Source organism: Lithobates pipiens, unplaced genomic scaffold (assembly GCF_037356315.1).
Source record: "Lithobates pipiens isolate NorthernLeopardFrog02 unplaced genomic scaffold, aLitPip1_a1.2 Scaffold_8, whole genome shotgun sequence".
Classification (NCBI taxonomy): Eukaryota; Metazoa; Chordata; class Amphibia; order Anura; family Ranidae; genus Lithobates; species Lithobates pipiens.
Genome location: NW_027507903.1, coordinates 207,006,124 through 207,026,471, shown reverse-complemented (window position 1 = coordinate 207,026,471; position 20,348 = coordinate 207,006,124). Strand labels below are relative to the sequence as shown.

Genomic DNA, 20,348 nt, shown 5'->3' with positions numbered 1-20,348 from the left:
TCCCCTCTAAGCCCTTGTACATATGGTCGGAAATTCCGACAGAAAATGTCCGATCGGACCGTGTTGTCGGATAATCCAACCGTGTGTGGGCTTCATCGGACTGTTTCCATCGGAATATCCGACCAACAAAGTTTGAGAGCTGGGTAGCAAATTTTCCGACAACATGATCCGATGCGCATCAGTTCCGATCATGTGTAGCCTAGTCCGATGGACAAAGTGCCATGCATGCTCAGAATAAATTCTGAGACGGAAGCGCTCGGTCAGGTAAAACTACCGCTCGTAATGGATATAGCACATTCGTCACGCTGCAATGTTAAAAATTCTTTAATGCAGCGCATTCTCTTTTTCTTTATAATGCTACAAGAATCAAGTTGTTTTGCTGCTCATATTCACACACACTTCTCCCAAACTTATTTCTTTATTCTTTTTCCTCATATCATGAATACAATATTTTAATTTGTCACATCTCCCCAATCATATTTTTTGGGTTTAAATTGTGTGGTTGTTTTTTTTTAATCAAGATCTCCTTTTTTGACAGTTTGCTCATGTTTGTAATTTTTTTGCTGTGTTTTGTGTGTCAACTTACCACAACACCATTATTATCTTTTTATTTTATTGTTTTCTTTTTTAATCTCTAGGAGGTTGTTTGGTGTTGGTGCACCTTGTTGTTAATTTGGCTTTGTATTTTTGAAATGTACCTGCCTACTCACAAATAAACTGTAGAACACATAGGCAAGTATTTCTTGAACCAATTAAAAACTTTATTTAGGTGTCATAAACAAATAAAGAGGGAGGCAGAGCTGGAGAAACTGGGGAAATTAGCGAAGCCTTTGGCCCCCAGGGCACACATCAACTATTTAAATGCAAAAATTGGTGGCCTGAGGAGTACATATCTGAGGGAGAACAGTCTGGTCCTGAAGTCCAAGGAACAGCAGCAGATGACATCTATGTCCCCAGGCTGTGGTCATACAAGAGCCGGCATCTTCTGTCAGACCAGACTGAACCCAGGTCATCACTCTCTGGTCTTCCTTCCACGCTTCCTTCCAGGCTGTGGCTGTGGTGCTGGAGGTGTGGCAGAAGGAGGAGGAGGAGGAGGAGCATGGTCCAAATCACACAAGTGTGTTCTTTGTGTGATTTGGCCTTTTAACCCCTTATTGAGTGTGTGGATAATGAGCTCCTCACACATGAGGTGTTGCCCCTCCTCCATTTTCTGGAGTTTGCAGGCAGTCAAGGCTGCAAAGGCCTCTTGATATGTGGGGGTGGCTTTGAGGGCCATTGAAGCCTCCTCAATTAGCTTCAGAGCCAACTCCTCCACATTCCCCCCCTTTCTGGCCCTTTTGGGTGGCAGGCAGAGGGGAGGGACCTGTGATTGAGTCAGGCTCCTAGGCCTGCCCACCTCTTGGCTGCCACTTACCACTGCCTCCTCCTGGCTGCCACGTTTCATAGTCACCTCCTGGCTGCTGCATTCCACACCCTCCTCCTGGCTGAGGTCTTCCTGTGTATGAAAAAGGGACATATTTTTAGTTTTTGGTTCATCAAACACACACAATTTTTAGCTCTTGACTGTTGCAAATTGTTAACAAATAGAAAAGGCTATCATTCTGAGCCCAGCGTTTTTCATTCGTGGCCCAAATATTTTGGCCACTACTGTCTATTGATATGCGAACCACTTTCTAAAATCAGCAATTAGTGAGCAAAAATCAAGTTAACATCATTCATTTTTACTACAAAAATTTGTAGAACAATACTATACCTGGCTCAAGCTGGGCTCTTCCACTTCTTCCTGTCTGGAAAGCCCAGGTTGGGCGTTAGAAGACTCAGCAGGGTTGGAATGAAGCGTAGAAGGAAGCGTGGAAGGAAGAGTGGAGGGGGATTCCCTGACCTCAGCCTGATCTGCCAGAAAATGCATCCCCTCATAGTACCACAGCTTAGGGACATGAACTTCATCTGTTGCTGCTCCAGTTTGCATGGACTTCAGAACCTTCTTGCGCTCCCTCAGATATGTACTCCTCAAGCCACCAATTGTATTTTTTAAATAGGTCATGTCTGCCCTTGGGACCACCGGCTTCACAAACTCCAGCATTTTCTCCATCGCTGCCTGCCTATTTAATTTGTTGCTGTAGTGGAGATGTGTAGCTTGCCACAGACAGGGCAGCTCCCTGTACTTGTCGATGAACAGGGGGAGAAAGCTGTGGTCATTAAACCCATCCATATTATTTTATCCGCAAGACACAACACAAGACAAACCCTAATGTCAGGCTAACCTCTCCTAATCTTGTACCAATATAGTCCTCAATCTAGAAGCAGCATAGGCTAGTGATGTACCAAGTTAAAATTGTACCTTCGTTTGACCGATCGGCGCGTCAGCTTCTCCCTCTGCTCACAGATCGTACATACGACACACGCGTGTTGCGTTTTATATACAGTGCGCACGCGTGAAACTCCACCCGCCCCTGACTTTCTTTCTAGTCTATTCCCCGCCCCTTCTCTTTCGGCGCAGTGGGGAGAGCCCATGGAGGAGACACAGCAGGGCCATGATAATTCTACTAACGAGGAGGAGGACGAGGAAAGCCCGGAGCCAGAAACGTCCCGATCCCGGTGGAGAAGATTTAAGGCCTCAAATATGTCTTTTGGAGAGATGTTGGAGATGGTGGACATATTGAAGAGGAATGACTATGATGGGAAGTATGGACCTTACCCAAACCCAAATGTCAGAAAGGCCAAGATCATGACTAAAGTTGTGAAGAGTCTTCAGAAGAATTTTGGGGTACGACGATCCAAGGATCAACTGAGAAAACGCTGGTCAGACCTGAAACTGAGGGAACACGATCAGTACAGAAGGATCAAGCGAGTTCTTCAAAAAAGTAAGTATTTGTCGTGTGTTCATATTGTTATTATTGCTTGCATACTGCTCCATGTGCTTTGATTTAATGTTGTACAGTTTAAAATGGCCACTTTCATGTTCATGGGTTCAATAGTTCGTAATAAACATCGTTCGTTAGCCCACTCCAAAAACAATGTTTTGGAAAGTTGCACTTGACTACATTTGTTCACACAAAAGGTAAGTATTCCAGCTTTAGAAAGTGCCACAAATAATGTTTTCACCTTTGAACTCTGCCAAAAAACACAATTGTACGACACGTCCAAGCAATGTTTCATATTCCTATTTCTGCCCTCAAATATCTGTGTGCTAAGTATTCCTTTTTTTACATTTTTTACAGACTTGGGACGTCTGAGGACACCAGGGACCACACACCTCCCAAAGAAGGGGAAATACCAACACCAGAAGCTTGAGATTGTAGAGATTGGCGAAATTGGCACCACAACAGGTGAGTGTCTGAGACCACAGCTTCTGGTAAGCTAATCAATGTATGCCTGCATATTTATAATACACAGTGTTTTTTTTTGTTTATTTTTAGGTGATGTGGATGTTGTGGAAGAAGAATCGCATTTTACTTGTGAAGGTGCCCAGATACTCATTGAGGAGATAATGGGGTGCAATCGCGATTTAGAGAATATCCAGAAAAACATCAATGATGTTCAGCAAAAAATGAAGAACATCATTGTTGTTTTAGGGAGAGTCTGAAACACCCAAAACTAGCTAGCATCCATTTTAATTATTCAAAAACACTTTTATATTTTTAGAAAAGCCAAATTTGGAAGATGCACATAGTGTGTCAACATGTACTATCTCCCATCATGGGGGGATCAATGTACACGTTTTGTGGGTGCAACCCCTTCCTTGCTACTAAAGTGGCTGCGATGAAGGTGTTGCACCCCCAAAAAACGTACATTTCATACCCCATGATGGGAGATAGCACATGTTAACATTAGGCATGGGATCAGGAGGAAACTGGCCACTTTTTGATTCATAATTTGTGTGCATCTTCCAAATTTGGCTTTTCCAGGAGTAAACACCCCATCTGATGAAGGCAATATCAGATTGTACATACTCATGTCTGATATTGTCTTCACTTTTCAAAGTTGAACTTTGTAAGTTCCTGTGTTCTGTATGTTATGCTTTGATACATGCCTGTTTACACAAAAACGCCAAGTTAGAAAAATGTTACCAAAAATAATGTTTTATATACACCAAATATGTTGGTTTGTTGTAAAACCCTTTTCTAAATGCACATGTGAATTTGCTGTGAGTAAAAAGTTAAATTATCAACAAAGTGTGGCTTCCTTTTTCAATGCGCAAAAGCAGTATTTGTAGTAAAGTTGTTGTTTTCTGTGACAATGGGTGCTATTTACTAAAGGCAAATCCACTTTGCACTCCAAGTGCACTTTTGCAGTGCACTTGTAGTGCATAGTGGATTTGCCTTTAGTAAATAACACCCACAGTGATGTTTAAATTTCCCCAATCATGCCATTTTCATGACCCCACATATTTCTCCCATGGTGCTGAAAATGAGCAATATTTTTGTCAGTAATTCACTACATACATTAACAACAAAAACAAGGTGTGTGTGTAGCAGACCCACAACATAATAAGATTATCTGAAGAAGAGACTGTCACCTCATCTCGCTCTGAAATTTGTTTTGCAGTGTTGTAGAATAAGGCCCAAAAAAAAAAAAAAAAAAAAAAAACCTAGGAGACACCTAAAACAAAGCCAAGCAGTAAATGAAAACAAAGATTATTGGAGTTTGAAAGAAAAATGTATAAAAAAAAAATGCCTCTCAGACATTGTCTGGCATATCAATGGCCCCCCTACCCACAAAGTACTCCACATATCTTGATCTGACCTCGCGGGCGCTTTGAGGGGGCAAGCTAGGAAGACCAGCTTCAGGGGCCGTCAGGTTGGCATTTTCCAATAAGTCTGCATCAGGCCCAACTGAGGCCACATAGTTTGCTGAGTGTTTTTTCAAGAAATTGTGCATAATGCAGCACGAAAGCACAATATGATTGAGTTTATATTCCGCCATGTGGATTGGAGTAAAAAATAGGCGGAACCGGCTGGCCATTATCCCAAAAGTGTTCTCCACTACTCTTCTGGCTCTGGCCAGCCGCAAATTAAAGATCCTCTGGTCCGGGGTGAGGGTCCTCATAGGGAAAGGCCGCATCAGATGGTTTGCCAGAGCAAACGCCTCATCCGCGACTAAAACAAAGAGGAGTCCTTCCACATTCTCCTCTGGAGGTGGCAAGCCCAGACTGCCACGCTGGAGATGCCAGTAGAACTCCGTCCGCGCGAGCACTCCACCATCCGACATCCGGCCATTTTTTCCCACGTCCACATACAGGAAGTCATATGTCACTGACACCACCGCCAACATCACAATACTATTATACCCCTTGTAATTATAATAGTAGGACCCCGAGTTGGGGGGTGGGACGATGCAGACGTGTTTCCCATCAATTGCACCTCCACAATTGGGAAAGTCCCAACGACTGGCAAAGTGGGAGGCCACAGTCTGCCATTCCTGTGGTGTTGAAGGAAACTGTGGAGTCAAACAAGAAAAAAAAATAAGTAATTTTGCACATCAACATTGCAAGCAGATTAGACACAAACATTTTTGGCCAAGATCAGTATAACATTTTTGGAAATGAGTATTTAAAGTCAAAAGTATAAGGTCCCCTTATCAGATTCCTCACCCCCCCCATCTGATGGCCCATTGCAAAAAATTAGGACAGGCAAACCTCTCCACTTCATTGAGAGCTGAATGCAGAAATAATGTGTGATACTTAGGACAGCCCCTCCTTACTTACACTATTGGCAGCCCACCGGACAGGTAAGAAGTGTAATACAAAAAAAAAGGAACAAATGGAAGCACATTTTGACATTCTGCTATTACCTATTAAGATAATAATAGGAGAAAAAAAAAACTTTAAACTGTAGCATTTGAAAGTATTGAGGCAGGCCACTACATGCTTTGGTGAATTCATCCATAAATCTGACCAGAGGTAGGTATAGTGTGTATTGGGTTTGGCAAAGTCAGCAGATAGAGGATTGCTATCAGCTGACATAGCAGTTAGGGGGAGGGGGGTTCCTAATGAGTTTGGCCCACCAAAAAAAACTTCTGGCATTCTGCATGAATTTAAGCACACACATAACATTTGTACACATTTTAGGGGGTGTTTAGGGGAAAGCAATACTATGGAGCTGACAAAATACATTGCTAAGTGACTTGGCTATAGGTTTATGGGCCCAGAAGAGCATGCTGGGGAAGTTAGTGAAGGCAAATATGCATGAAGGACAAAAAAGGAACTTCAAAAGCTTCCAGCATGCGTGAGGACAGAGGGGCACAGCATATCAATTACAGCATATTGCAATCATGGTAATTAGGGAATGAGGAAAGAAATCCAATAAATTAGCAAACATTAAATACATAGAATGTGATGTTAAAGGAGAAAATATAATATAGTCCTTTTGCAGGACCTGTATGATGGCAGAACAGGTCTCTGGAATAATGATTCCCAGAGCCTGGGGGGAGATGCCTGTCGAGAACTACAGGTCCTGAAGACTTCTCCCTGTCGCCAAGTACTGCAGCATGGCGATGAGCCTTTGCTCCGGAGTGATGGCTTGCCGCATGCAGGTATCTTGCCTGCTGATATAAGGGGACAGCAAAGCCAGCAGACGGTGAAAAACGGGGTCCGTCATCTGGAGATAATTCCTGAAATAATCAGGATTATTCTCCCGGATCTCACGAAGCAAATGCATGTGCGAGAACTGGTCATGCTGGAGCAACCAATTCTTGGTCCACGAACTCCTCCTCGCCCTGTTCATGGACTGGGCTTGTGTCAAAGCTAAAAGCCCAACACCAAGCCCCTGCACAGCACGAACTTTACGACGAGTACGTACACGAAACATGGCTTAAAAAGGTTGGCTGGTCAGAACGGACTAACAGAAAGCACCGATAAACAGCAAGGCCTGAAAGAACAAACTGAAAACCAGAAACGAGCGGACAATAAGCACTGCAAATCAAAGCGTACTATACCAAGATACAGTCCGCAATGACCAACAAATGCGAACTGGCTACACGCACTGATAATCAGATACGCACCGACAAGCACAAACTGAAGAGCAGTAACGATCTGAAGCACAAATCTGAAAAGCGCAAATCGTCTCTTACCAAACTTCTACTAACACGCGATAAACACAAGAGCAGCAGAAGGAGCCCAAAGGGTGCTGCACGTGGTGCTGAACTTTCCTTCTGTAGTCCCATCGTACGCGGTTTACGTCACCGCATTCTTGTCGACCGAAAATTCCGACAACTTTGTCCGACCGTGTGTATGCAACACCACTTCCGGATTAAATCCGTCGGAATTTATACAACGGATTTTGTGGTCGGAATGTCCGACTATGTGTACAAGGGCTTAGACAGTTGTTACCCAAGCAGGTGTCCCCATTGAAAGTCTTCCGCCTCCCCTCTTCACTGGTGGCAACGTTTGGAAAAGTTTGAATTTTCCATTACTTTCTGTCCCTCTGACCATGCTCATCAAGACAGAAAGGGTGAATCCACTTATGCCGCGTACACACGGCCGGAATTTCCGATGGAAACAGTCCGATGTGAGCTTTTCATCGGATTTTCCGACCGTGTGTATGCCCATCAGTCTTTTTCTGTCAGCATTTCCGACGGTCTTTAGATTGAGAGCCTGTTCTTAATTTTTCAGACGGAAAACCTTTCTATCGGATTTTTAGATCGTGTGTATGCAATTTCCGCCATGCAAAATTCAGACGCATGCTTGGAAACTATTCGACGCATGCTCGGAATCATTAAACTTCCCTTTTATAGTGCCGTCGAACGTGTTGTATGTCGCGGTGTTATTGACTGTCGGAATTTGGTGTGACCGTGTGTAGGCAAAACAGTTTGAGGGAAATTCCATCGGAATTCCGACGGGAAAACCATCAGAGCTTTTTCCGATGAGAATTCGGATCGTGTGTGCACGGCATTGGAGTGGATACACAAAGCAATAAAATCATGATCTGTGTTTTAACCTTTTAATAGTATACACAAAACAAAACAAAAAAAGTATTTTACCGATCTACAATTTGATTTATTTTCATGTGCAAATGTATATGATTGCATTTATTATTTTATTGTCTGGAAACTTGGTTATTGCATGTTTGTAGCTACATAAAATATATTTCACTTCAATGGCAGTCTTAAAATGACAGACTTAGTTCATTAAATTATATTGATTGTTATTTGCCATAAAAACCTATATTTTTAGAAATGAGAAATTAAAATAACACCCACCAAGCGATATATAACAATTGTTAAAAAACAAACAAAAAAAAACATATGTCATAACGTTGTGAATTCAGCCTGTTGTACAGTAATGTAAGTTAAATTTTAAAATAAACATTTAATGTCTCATCTATCAATTTATTTTTTATAACTGCTGAGAGAGTTTGCCAGCATATATACTGATATATTTCTTATCTTTTTACAGCTCGTAGTCCAATTTTTGCTCACCTGATAACAAGTTTAAAGGGTTTGTGGACACTTAGAGCCTTTGGCAGGCAGCCCTATTTTGAAACCCTATTTCACAAAGCACTAAATTTACACACTGCAAACTGGTTCCTCTACTTGTCAACACTGCGATGGTTCCAGATGACTATTGAGATGATCTTTGTCATCTTCTTCTGTGCTGTTGCGTTTATCTCCATTGCAACTTCAGGTACACATCATTTATCAGTTGATCCTGTATACTGTTTTACACTATGATTTTATACTTAAAGTGCTGCTGATATCTCTCATAAACCATCTATTAATATTCAAAAATAAATATATAACAGTTTCTATACTTGGCTTACTACCTGTGACATGTTACACTAAATTAACAGACAACAGGGACTAATATTTTACATCATTGTAACCCTTATTGAGAGAAATACATATGCTGTATTTACTGACTTTATAAACTGATAGACTGAAAGTTTGGCTTACTTTGACTTGAGTACTACTAATATGGAACAAGTCTCCAGCCAATCAAGTCAGAGTGAAGTTAATTAAAACTGGTTGCTCTTGACAATAAAAACAGTCTTACCTTGGGATTATGCATATTTACATTCAGAATCTCAACTTCCATATTATTATTTTTTTTTTTGCATTCAAATTTCAGGTGCTGGTCAAGAGAAAGTTGGAATTGTACTGACTCTGGCAATGAATATTATGAGCACTCTGCAGTGGGCAGTAAACTCAAGTATTGATGTGGACAGTTTGGTAAGTCAGGTGTTCTCCAAATTTCTTTGACCCAAAACATTGTGTCTCGTATCCTTTTTCATCAAAAAAAGCTCCTGAGTCCCATGAATTTAGCTTTATTTAGCCTGTCTTGTGTGTTGTATATGTCACTGTAAAACTTTACATACAACAGCTGTCTGTTTTTATCAGTGATTTTATCATAAATTAGACTCTTCAATGCCATTATGAAAATCTCATGCGGAATGGCAATGTATTTATATTTATAAATACAGTATATATTCATCCAGCCTAGGTTTAATTCTCAGGGAATACATATAGAATGCAGTTTATTTGCTAAAATTAAAATAATGTTCTTTGTTGTAGATGCGCTCTGTCAGCAGAATCTTTACATTTATTGATATTCCAAATGAAGATACGGACAAGCATGTTAAAGATAAGAATGATAAACTTTCAGAGGTCCTCATTATTGAGAATGAATATGCAAACAAAGATCGAAACTGGCCATCTGGTGGTCAGATGTGTGTTAAAGATCTCTCTGCAAAATATGTGGATGGAGGACATGCTGTTTTAGAGAATGTATCATTCTCAGCCAGTCCTGGGCAAAGGGTAAGATCCATGCTTCTAAAGCTTCATTGTTCAGCTTGTCAGTCCAATGTGGTTTGCTCTTGCTAGCATTAAATCTGCCTGACTATCATTTTTTGTTGGTTTATACCAGTGGTCTCCAAACTGTGACCTGGGGGTCAGATGTGGCCCTTTTGCTTGACTTTGTCCAGCCCTTGGGGCCATATTCCTCCCACTGATATGAGACACTATTCATCCCACTATGCAACTCCAGGCAAACAGGTGCATACAAATGTGGTATTACCTGGCAAAGCACTTGTACTTCTTTTCACCCACTTCTGAGATTTACAAAGCCTTCCACATAGCACAGTACTGTCTTAAGCCCCATACACACTATCAGTTTTTCTGCTGAGTTTCTCCTTCAGATTTACCAAAACCATATAATATGAGATCAAACCTTAGGAGTTTCAATGTGTATGCAATCAGGCAGGCCCTTCTACTACATGGTTTTGGTAAAGCTGAAGGAAAAAATCAGCAGATAATCTGATAGTGTGTATGGGGCTTATCAGGGCAAGAGACCTAAACTTTCTCCTGTGACTGGCAAGTGAAATAAGAAGGCCTTTTTTTTTAGCACATGCAAAATTCAGCATGACTTTTTACCCACTTGGGCTGCTTTTCCCTCTCCTAGAGCAGTAGGCCAATACCACGTCAACCTCAGCTACTTACTTTGCCTACCCTAAAATAGTTTTATGATGTATTAATGAATACAGAGCTACAGTGCCTTGCGAAAGTATTCGGCCCCCTTGAACTTTTCAACCTTTTGCCACATTTCAGGCTTCAAACATAAAGATATCAAATTTAAATTTTTTGTGAAGAATCACCAACAAGTGGGACACAATTGTGAAGTGGAACGAAATCTATTGGATATTTTAAACTTTTTTAGCAAATAAAAAACTGAAAAGTGGTGCGTGCAAAATTATTCGGCCCCTTTACTTTCAGTGCAGCAAACTCACTCCAGAAGTTCAGCGAGGATCTCTGAATGATCCAATGTTGTCCTAAATGACTGATGGTGATAAATAGAATCCACCTGTGTGTAATCAAGTCTCTGTATAAATGCACCTGCTCTGTGATAGTCTCAGGGTTCTGTTGAAAGAGCAGAGAGCATCATGAAGACCAAGCAACACACCAGGCAGGTCCGTAATACTGTTGTGGAGAAGTTTAAAGCCGGATTTGGATACAAAAAGATTTCCCAAGCTGTAAACATCCCAAGGAGCACTGTGCAAGCGATCATTTTGAAATGGAAGGAGTATCAGACCACTGCAAATCTACCAAGACCTGGTCGTCCCTCTAAACTTTCAGCTCAGACAAGGAGAAGACTGATCAGAGATGCAGCCAAGAGGCCCATGATCACTCTGGATGAACTGCAGAGAACTACAGCTGAGGTGGGAGAGTCTGTCCATAGGACAAGAATCAGTCGTACACTGCACAAATCTGGCCTTTATGGAAGAGTGGCAAGAAGAAAGCCATTTCTCAAAGATATCCATAAAAAGTCTCGTCTAAAGTTTGCCACAAGCCACCTGGGAGACACACCAAACATGTGGAAGAAGGTGCTCTGGTCAGATGAAACCAAAATCAAACTTTTTGCCCACAATGCAAAATGATATGTTTGGTGTAAAAGCAACACAGCTCATCGCCCTCAACACACCATCCCCACTGTCAAACATGGTGGTGGCAGCATCATGGTTTGGGCCTGCTTTTCTTCAACAGGGACAGGGAAGATGGTTAAAATTGAGGGGAAGATGGATGCAGCCAAATACAGGACCATTCTGGATGAAAACCTGTTGGAGTCTGCAAAAGACCTGAAACTGGGACGGAGATTTATCTTCCAACAAGACAATGATCCCAAACATGCAGCAAAATCTACAAAGGAATGGTTCACAAATAAACCTATCCAGGTGTTAGAATGGCCAAGTCAAAGTCCAGACCTGAATCCAATCGAGAATCTGTGGAAAGAGCTGAAAACTGCTGTTCACAAACGCTCTCCATCCAACCTTACTGAGCTTGAGCTGTTTTGCAAGGAAGAATGGGCAAGAATTTCAGTCTCTCGATGTGCAAAACTGATAGAGACATACCCCAAGCGACTTGCAGCTGTAATCGCAGCAAAAGGTGGCTCTACAAAGTATTAACGCAAGGGGGCCGAATAATTTTGCACGCCCCACTTTTCATTTTTTTATTAGTTAAAAATGTTTCAAAAATCCAGTAGATTTCGTTCCACTTCACAATTGTGTCCCACTTGTTGGTGATTCTTCACAAAAAATAAAAATGTTATATCTTTATGTTTGAAGCCTGAAATGTGGCAAAAGGTTGAAAAGTTCAAGGGGGCCGAATACTTTCGCAAGGCACTGTACATTAATGTCATGAATCTGTAGTAAGACTTTCAAGCCCTGTTTGTCTGCTTACCTCTGGTGTGTGTATCAGCCTTAGGGCCTGCACTCTCACACCTGCATGGTTAAGTAATCTTCCCTCAGCATGGCTCCACTCTAGCCTCTACAGGATACACTATTTAACACCATGCTGTCCAACCCGGCTTTGCTGATCGATATTGTGTGTTTGGCTTCCTGTCTGCGTCCTGCTGTGTGCTCTACAGTATGTCTGATCCTGTTAACTGAGCTTGGCTTGTTTTTAATGTCTCTCTCGGCTTCATATCCCAACCTTTAGTGTGTTCTTTGACTATCCCTGCCTGCTTGTTGCCCTGACCTTTTGGCTTATCTCCTGACTACCCCTTGTTGTCTCGGTCTGCTGCTTCCTCTCTGTCCTCTAGTAGCCTACCATAAGTGTAAGCTGGGAGACCCTGGGGGCCAGTTGCAGGTAAGTCCATCCCCACCATCAGGGGCTCTGATGAACACCTACTGGCTCTTATATTCTGCGCCCCCGGAGAATTTCAAGCTCTAGCTCCCAGTGTGATCCTTGTTGGTGCTCCAGAGGACCTGCTTTCCTGAACCAACCAGAGCTTCATCTGCAGCAGTCAGCCATAGGGTCCACTACATTGACAGTGCATTCCAACTCCATTGGGGTGTATCTGTCACCTGGCTTCAGGTGACCTGACAATTTATGTGTCTGTAATTAGTTAAATGGGCTCATGCACATGCATGGCCTGAGACACAAATATGCTCTAGCGTAAAATTCCTGGCAGTTTTCCAAGTCCAGGGAGCCCCAGGTGGCAGGTACATCTGGCCATAGAAGCAAATGTCTCCGTCGTACTTGGGTAAATGGCAATTCTTTCTTTTATCGGTATTTACATGTGAATGCATGTATGACATTACTTAAATGCAGAGGTTCTGTTTTAAAAGGAATAGGTGATACTCGCATGTAAGAGAGGCAGCTGCTCTAGGTAGGTCTACTCAATCCAACACCCCACACACCTCCAGTGTGTGTTTTGGCCCAGTTCACACCCCTGTGCAGTGCTCAGTAAATAGTCCAGATGGCCACACTGAAACACTAAAATCCACTTTATTAATCCCAAATAAATCAGCATTAAAACACCATACAAAACCACAGTAGGGGGAAAAGGGTTAACGCGTTTCGTGCTAACCTCAGCATAGTTATGATAAAGTGCTGAGGTTAGTGCAAAACATGTGAACCCTTTTCTCCCTGCTGTGTTTTTTTAATGGTTTTTATATGCTGTTTTATTCAGGATTAATAAAGTAGAGTTTAATGTTTCAGCGCAGACATCCGGACTTTCTTTGAATCACCATACTCGCATGTGCATCTGCATTTGTTCGCGTGAAGCCATTTACTTATGTGGCTGGCTGTATGCTTTGCCGGCTGTATGCTTTGCCTGCAACTCCTGGATGCAGAAAATAGCTAGTATGTTTCCACTAGCGCATATCTGTGCCTCAAAATGTCTGTGTACATGAGTTTTAAGAGTATCACTGTACAATGTATTTGTTGATAATTCATTGTTCAGCCATTGTGCATTTCCATAATGATAGAGTTTCCTTGTAAAGTAGAGTTTTTTTTTTATTGTTTTATTAATTTAAACAGCCTCCAATAACACATAGAGCAAGGAGCAAAGTAATGTGCAGAGTGCAGTACCTATTGCAAAGAACCAAAATCCGTACTGTATTACTCTAACGTCAGTAAATTAAATTGGGATTGGTTCTGCACTCTCCAACTCTTAGGCCGCGTACACACGGGCGGATTGTCTGGCCAACTAAGTTCGTCAGACAATCCGACAGACAATCTGTCCTACTTTTGAATGAACGGACTTGGCCACACACGATGAGCAGACAGTCCGCCGAAAGCTTGCGCGATGACGTGTACGGCACGTATGACGGGACTAGAAATTCGACGTCCAATACACTGCAATGCAACCTTTGGCGTGTAAATCCTTTCTGAGCATGCGCCATACTTAGTCCGTCCAACTTGCCTACACACGAGCGGACTGTCCGCTGAAACCAAGTTTGGACGGACAAAATTACGGAAATTCCGAAAGACTTAGTCCGCCAGACTGTCCGCTGAAAAAGTCCGCTGAAGCCCACACACGAGCGGATTGTCCGCTGAAACACGTTTCAGCGGACTAAGTTGGGCAGACAGTCCGCCCGTGTGTACGCGGCCTTATAGTTTTGTTTCTTGCACTGCATACTGCGTAAGGTCAAAAGTATTCCAAGCTACATTTGTGCATTTTGATCATATTTATCTTTCTCTGAAGTAAAATGGCATTAAAATACATACATTACATTCATATCTTAAATATCTGACATTCTAGGTTGGTTTGTTAGGAAGAACTGGTTCAGGAAAGAGCACATTGTTGTCTGCACTCTTGAGGCTGCTATCCACCGAAGGAGATATTCAGATTGATGGGTTATCTTGGAGTAAAATACCACTGCAGAAGTGGAGGAAAGCATTTGGGGTTGTTCCACAGGTAGGTCTCTCTACTTTTTCTTAAACTCCAGTGTCAATAACTGTTATAGTAATTTTTATTGCAGACCCCAATATATCAATTACATTAAGTCCAGTGGCCCTGTATGTACTGCAGGACTTGCGTGCTGAAAAATCAGGTTGGTAATTGGCCCACAGTTTTCAGAAGATTAGCATAAAAGCAGCCGAATGATGTACGTTTTTCAGATACTTCTTTCCCAATAGGAGTCAATAGGAATGCAAAAGCAGTTTCTAAAAGGTTGGGCAAGGTCAAATGCAGATCTGAAAAGGTTCAAATACATTTGTCATTGAACTCAGAATAGGCTGATCATATATCTGCCATGCTGATCCTTCGGTTCAAGCTTGACAGTAGGGATGGGTGAACAGTTCAGCCCGAGCATAAGTTTGGGCCGAACTTAGTTGTTTGGACATTCAGCGAACAGTGAACATTATGCAGTGTTTGTGGCAAATTAGAAAAAGTTAAAGTCTATGGGACACTAACATGAAAAATCAAAAGTGCTAATTTTAAAGGCTTATATGCTTGTCATAAAAAGTGTTTGGGGACCTGGGTCCTGCCCCAGGGGACATGTATCAATGCAAACAAAAGTTTTAAAAACTGCAATTTTTTCAGGCGCAGTGATTTTAATAATGCTTAAAGTGACACAATAAAAATTTAATATTCCTTTAAATATTGTGCCTGGGGGGTGTCTATAGTATGCCTGTAAAGTGGTGCAGTTTTTTCGTGTTTAGAACAGTGCCACAGCAAAATTACATTTCTAAAGGAAAAAAGTCATTTAAAACTAATCACGGCTGTAATGAATTGTCGGGTCTTGGCAATATAGATAAAACTCATTGAAAAAAATGTCATGGGTTCATTACCGGGCCCTTTGGGTCTGGTATAAATATTAAGGGGAACCCCAAACCAAAATTAAAAAAAACAATTCACAAAACAAAAAGTGACAAAAATAGTAAAAATGACAAGAGACACTTAGGACCGAAAAAAGAAAAAAAAATGCAACAGCTCCACCTCCATGGGAGGCTCCCACCGAGTGACGCTTCTTCTCGATGACAGCTTTTATATAGATGAGGGCAGGGCTGCTCAGTGACGTAAACGGATGACCTCGTCTTCCTCTGACGTCATGTGGTGTAGGGGGCGGGGTCACACGTTTACGTCACTGGGTGGCTCCGCCCTCAGCTATGTAACAGCTGTCATCGAGAAGAAGTGTCACTTGGTGGGAGCCTACCATGGAGGCGGAGCTGTTAGAGTTTTTTTTTTTCTTTTTTCAGTCTGTCGGGTGGCGTTAGATGGATTTATATCGCAGGACATTTTTATTTTTTAATAAATGACTTGTCCCAAAGTGTCTCTTGTCATTTTTACTATTTTTAACACTTTTTTTGTGAATTGTTAGGGGTATAATGTATTCGTTACCAATTCACATGAGTTAACAGGATCTGGGGGTCCCCTTGTTAAAGGGGGCTTCCAGATTCCGGTAAGCCCCCGCCCGCAGACCCCCACAACCACCGGGCAAGGGTTGTGGGGATGAGGCCCTTGTCCCCATCAACATGGGGACAAGGTGCTCTGGGAGGGACTCCAAAGCATCCTCCCCATGTTGAGGGCATGTGGCCTGGTATGGTTCAGGAGGGGGGGTGCTCTCTTGTCCCCCTTCTTTTCCTGCGGCCTGCCAGGTTGCGTGCTCGGATAAGGGTCTGGTATGGATTTTGGGGGAACCCTATGCCATTTTTTTATTTTGGTGAAGGGCTCCCTTTAAAATCCATACTAGACCTGAAGGGTCCGGTATGGGTTTTGGGGGGATCCCTACACCATTGTTTTTAAATTTGCCGCAGGTTTCCCCTTAATATCCATACCAGACCTGAAGGGCCTGGTATGGATTTTGGGGAGGACCCCCGCGCAATTTTTTTAAAAATTTTGGTTCAGGGTTTCCCTTAATATTCATACCAGACCCAAAGGGCCTGGTAGTGTACCGGGGGGGGGGGACCCATGATTTTTTTTTAAATGAGTTTTATCTATTACATTACAGCCGCGATCAGTTTTAAATTACTTTTTTCCTTTAGAAATTTCATTTTGCTGTGTTACTGTTCTAAACACGGGAAAACTGCGCCACTTTACAGGTATACTATAGACACCCCCCCAGGCAAGATATTTAAAGGAATATTTCATTTTTATTGTTTCACTTTAAGCATTATTAAAATCACTGCTCCCAAAAAAACGGCCCTTTTTAAGACTTTTTTTGCCTTGATTATGCCATATTACTAGCATATAAGCCTTTAAAATGAACACTTTTTATTTTTCATGTTCATATCCCATAGACTTTAACGGTGTGTGTGTTCGTCCGAATTGTTTGCCTATTCACTATAGTTCTGGTCCGAACCGGGGCTGTTGCTGCAACAATCATTTCCAATAACTAAAGAATTTCTGCACCAACTTTTAGAAACCATCTCAGAGAAGCTCATCTGCATGCTCGTCAACCTCATCGGGGTCTCGACCTGACTGTAGTTTGTCATCATAACCGACTTGAGTGGGCAAATGCTCACTTTTGATGGCGTCTGGCACTTTGGAGAGGTGTTCTCTTCATGGATGAATCCTGGTTTTCACTGTACAGGACAAATGGCAGACAGCATGTATGGTGTCCTATGGGTGAGCGGTTTGCTGATGTCAGTGTTGTGGATCGAGTGGCCCATGGTGGCAGTGGGGTTATGGTATGGGCAGGCGTATGCTATGGATAAGGAACACAGGTGCATATTATTTATGGCATTTTGAATGCACATAGATACTGCGATATGATCCTGAGGCCCATTGTTGTGCCATTCATCCACGACCACCACCTCATGTTGCAGCATGATAATGCACAGCCCCATGTTGCAAGGATCTGTACACAATTCCTGGAAGCTGAAAACATCCCAGTTCTTGCATGGCCAGCACATTCACCGGACATGTCACCCATTGAGCATGTTTGGGATGCTCTGGATCAGCGTATACAACAGCGTGTTCCAGTTCCTGCCAATATCTAGCAACTTCACACAGCCATTGAAGAGGAATGGACCGACATTTGACAGGCCACGATCAACAACCTGATCAACTCTATGCAAAGGAGATGTGCTGCACTGCGTAAGGCAAATGGTGGTCACACCAGATACTGACAGGTTTTTCGCCCCCTCCTGGACCCCCCAATACTGCACATTTTATAGTGGCCTTTTATTGTGGCCAGCCTAAGGCACACCTGTGCAATAATCATGCTGTATAATCTTGATATGCCACACCTGTGAGGTGGATGGATTATCTTGGCAAATGAGAAGTGCTCACTAACACAGATTTAGACAGATTTGTGAAGATTATTTGAGAGAAATAGGACTTTTGTGTACATAGAAAAAGTCGTATATCTTTGAGTTCAGCTCATTATAAATAGGGGCAAACACAAAAGTGTTGCGTTTTATAATTTTGCTCAGTGTATTTTATATATATATATATATATATATATATATATATATATATATATATATATTTGAAAACTGATCGGTCCTGATGTACTGACTGCCTATATTAATTATTGAGGATTTAAAATGCCAGGACAGTACAAATACCCCCCAAATGACCTTAGACAGTTTTTTTTACAATTTTTTTTACACACTGTCACCAGTACAGTACAGCACCATAATTTAACTGGTGTGTGACTAGTGACAGGATGTAAAAAAAAAAGGTTTTAAAATACTTTTTTCTTTTTTATTACATTTTCTTTTCTTACGTATTTTAATTTGCATACTCTAATCACATGGTACAGATAGGCTGTGATTAACTGTCTGTAATATGCAACCACTGTGACCAATCACAGAGATCAACACAGTAGTACACAATGAATGTCATGAATGCAAGCCATCCATTGTGTACAATTTTCATGTGATCTGCAAAGATTGGTCACAGTGATCACATGGTACTGGCAGTGGACCAGTGCCCTGATCTGTCATAGGACACAGCGGATTACAGATCATGCAGCAGCATATCCTGTGGGGCACGCGCGAAATGTGTTTTGGGGAGGACGTCATATGAGCAGTTAAGTACCACCAAAAGACAGCTTAGAAATCAGAAAATTGGCCTGGGCAGGAAGAGGGTGAAAGTGTCCAGTATTGAAGTGGTTAATGAGGACATTTTTGGGGTCATTGCCCTGTTGTAGAATACATTTGTGGTCAATCATGCGCCTTCCTGATAGTATGGCTTGATTGCTGTGCACACCACTGATCCTGGCCATAGCTCCAACTCCATTTGCAGAAATGCAGCCTCAAACTTGGAAGGAACCTCCACCATGCTTCACTGCTGCCTGCAAACACCTCTTGTTGTACCACTCTCCAACCCTTCAGCAAACAAGCTGCCTCCTGCTAAAGCCAAATACTTAGACTTAGACCTCTTTCACACTGGGGAGTTTTCAGGCGCTTTAGTGCTAAAAATAGCATCTGTAAAGCACCTGACTAATGCCTCATCTACAGTCCCAGTGTGAAAGCCTGAGTGCTTTCACACTGGGGCAGTGCGCTTGCAGAACATTAGGAAAAGTCCTGCAAGCAGCATCTTTGGGGGCGGTTTGCGAGCGGTGTACACACTGCTTGTAAACCGCCCCTGCCCATTGGAATGCAAGGGCAGCACTGCTGAAGCGCCTGCAAAGCGCCTGCAAAGTGCTTCGGCATGAAAGTATAAATTAATTATAATAGCGTGAAAAATAGAAAATGTGAATCTCCCATGATTCCACAGCACCCCCTCTCTCTTGCCACCCCCTCTATCACCAATAACAGGATTAGCTTTCCACATACCTATAAAATCCTTTTCTATGAAGTACATCACGGGACACAGAACCATAGTAGTTACTATGTGGGTTATAGGCCACCTTCAGGTGATGGACACTGGCACGCCCTAAGACAAACAGTGCACTCCCTATATAACCCCTCCCACTACTGGGAGTACCTCAGTTTTGTAGCCAAGCAATGCGCGTTGTGAGGGGGTTCGCTCGGTAGCGGGTGTGTGTGACCCCCTGGATGGGTTCACAACACAAAGTCAGGCACAGCAGACAGCGGTGTAGGTGCAAAAAACAAAAGATCCGGTTTATTTAGGCTACATGCAGTGATACATATAACAGCCAAACAAAATAAAACAAGAAAATAAATCCTGGTCAGCTTGACCTCTAACTACACACGTAGACTCCCTGTCTAACAACTGGGTGCAGCCTTGTGCTGCCCCAGTCCCTGTCTCTATTGTAGGGGTTTGCCACACAGGCGTTAACTCACCGCACAGAACAGATCTCAGACTCCCCAGTCTATACACACAAAACTGGTTCCAGGATGGAGCATCTCCCTATGCATGCTGCGGTTTTTTGTAGAGGTCTTAATGAGCCCACTTACTACAGCTGGGCTCATTAACTCTTCCCCTCTAATTGTAAAAGTCTGCATAAAGCCTGAATCTAGGACACACATATTTCCCATCCTGAATTCAACCAGGATATTTTACCTGCGTGCTGCCACATACCTCCCCCTCTTGTTTCAACCTTGGGGTTGTAACACAAGCAGTCAGACACGCATGTATCCGAGACAAAGCATCCACATTCCCCATTTTAACACCAGGGCGATGCTTAACTGTAAAGTTAAATTCCTGTAGGGCCAGGAACCACCTATTTACCCTTCTATTGGTCTCCTTGTTTTGAGCCATTCACTTTAAAGGAGCG

The 20,348-nt window shown here is 42.5% G+C and overlaps 1 protein-coding gene across 1 annotated transcript in view; it reads left to right on the top strand.

Moving 5' to 3' along the window:
* The window catches only part of CFTR (CF transmembrane conductance regulator), a 275,425-nt gene that overhangs the window by 205,990 nt on the left and 49,087 nt on the right, over positions 1 to 20,348 (top strand). The window contains exons 20-23 of the mRNA XM_077472949.1: positions 8,396 to 8,623; positions 9,068 to 9,168; positions 9,511 to 9,753; positions 14,477 to 14,632. Of these exons, the coding sequence (XP_077329075.1) occupies positions 8,396 to 8,623; positions 9,068 to 9,168; positions 9,511 to 9,753; positions 14,477 to 14,632 (728 nt within the window). The remainder of the gene's footprint in view (positions 1 to 8,395; positions 8,624 to 9,067; positions 9,169 to 9,510; positions 9,754 to 14,476; positions 14,633 to 20,348) is intronic.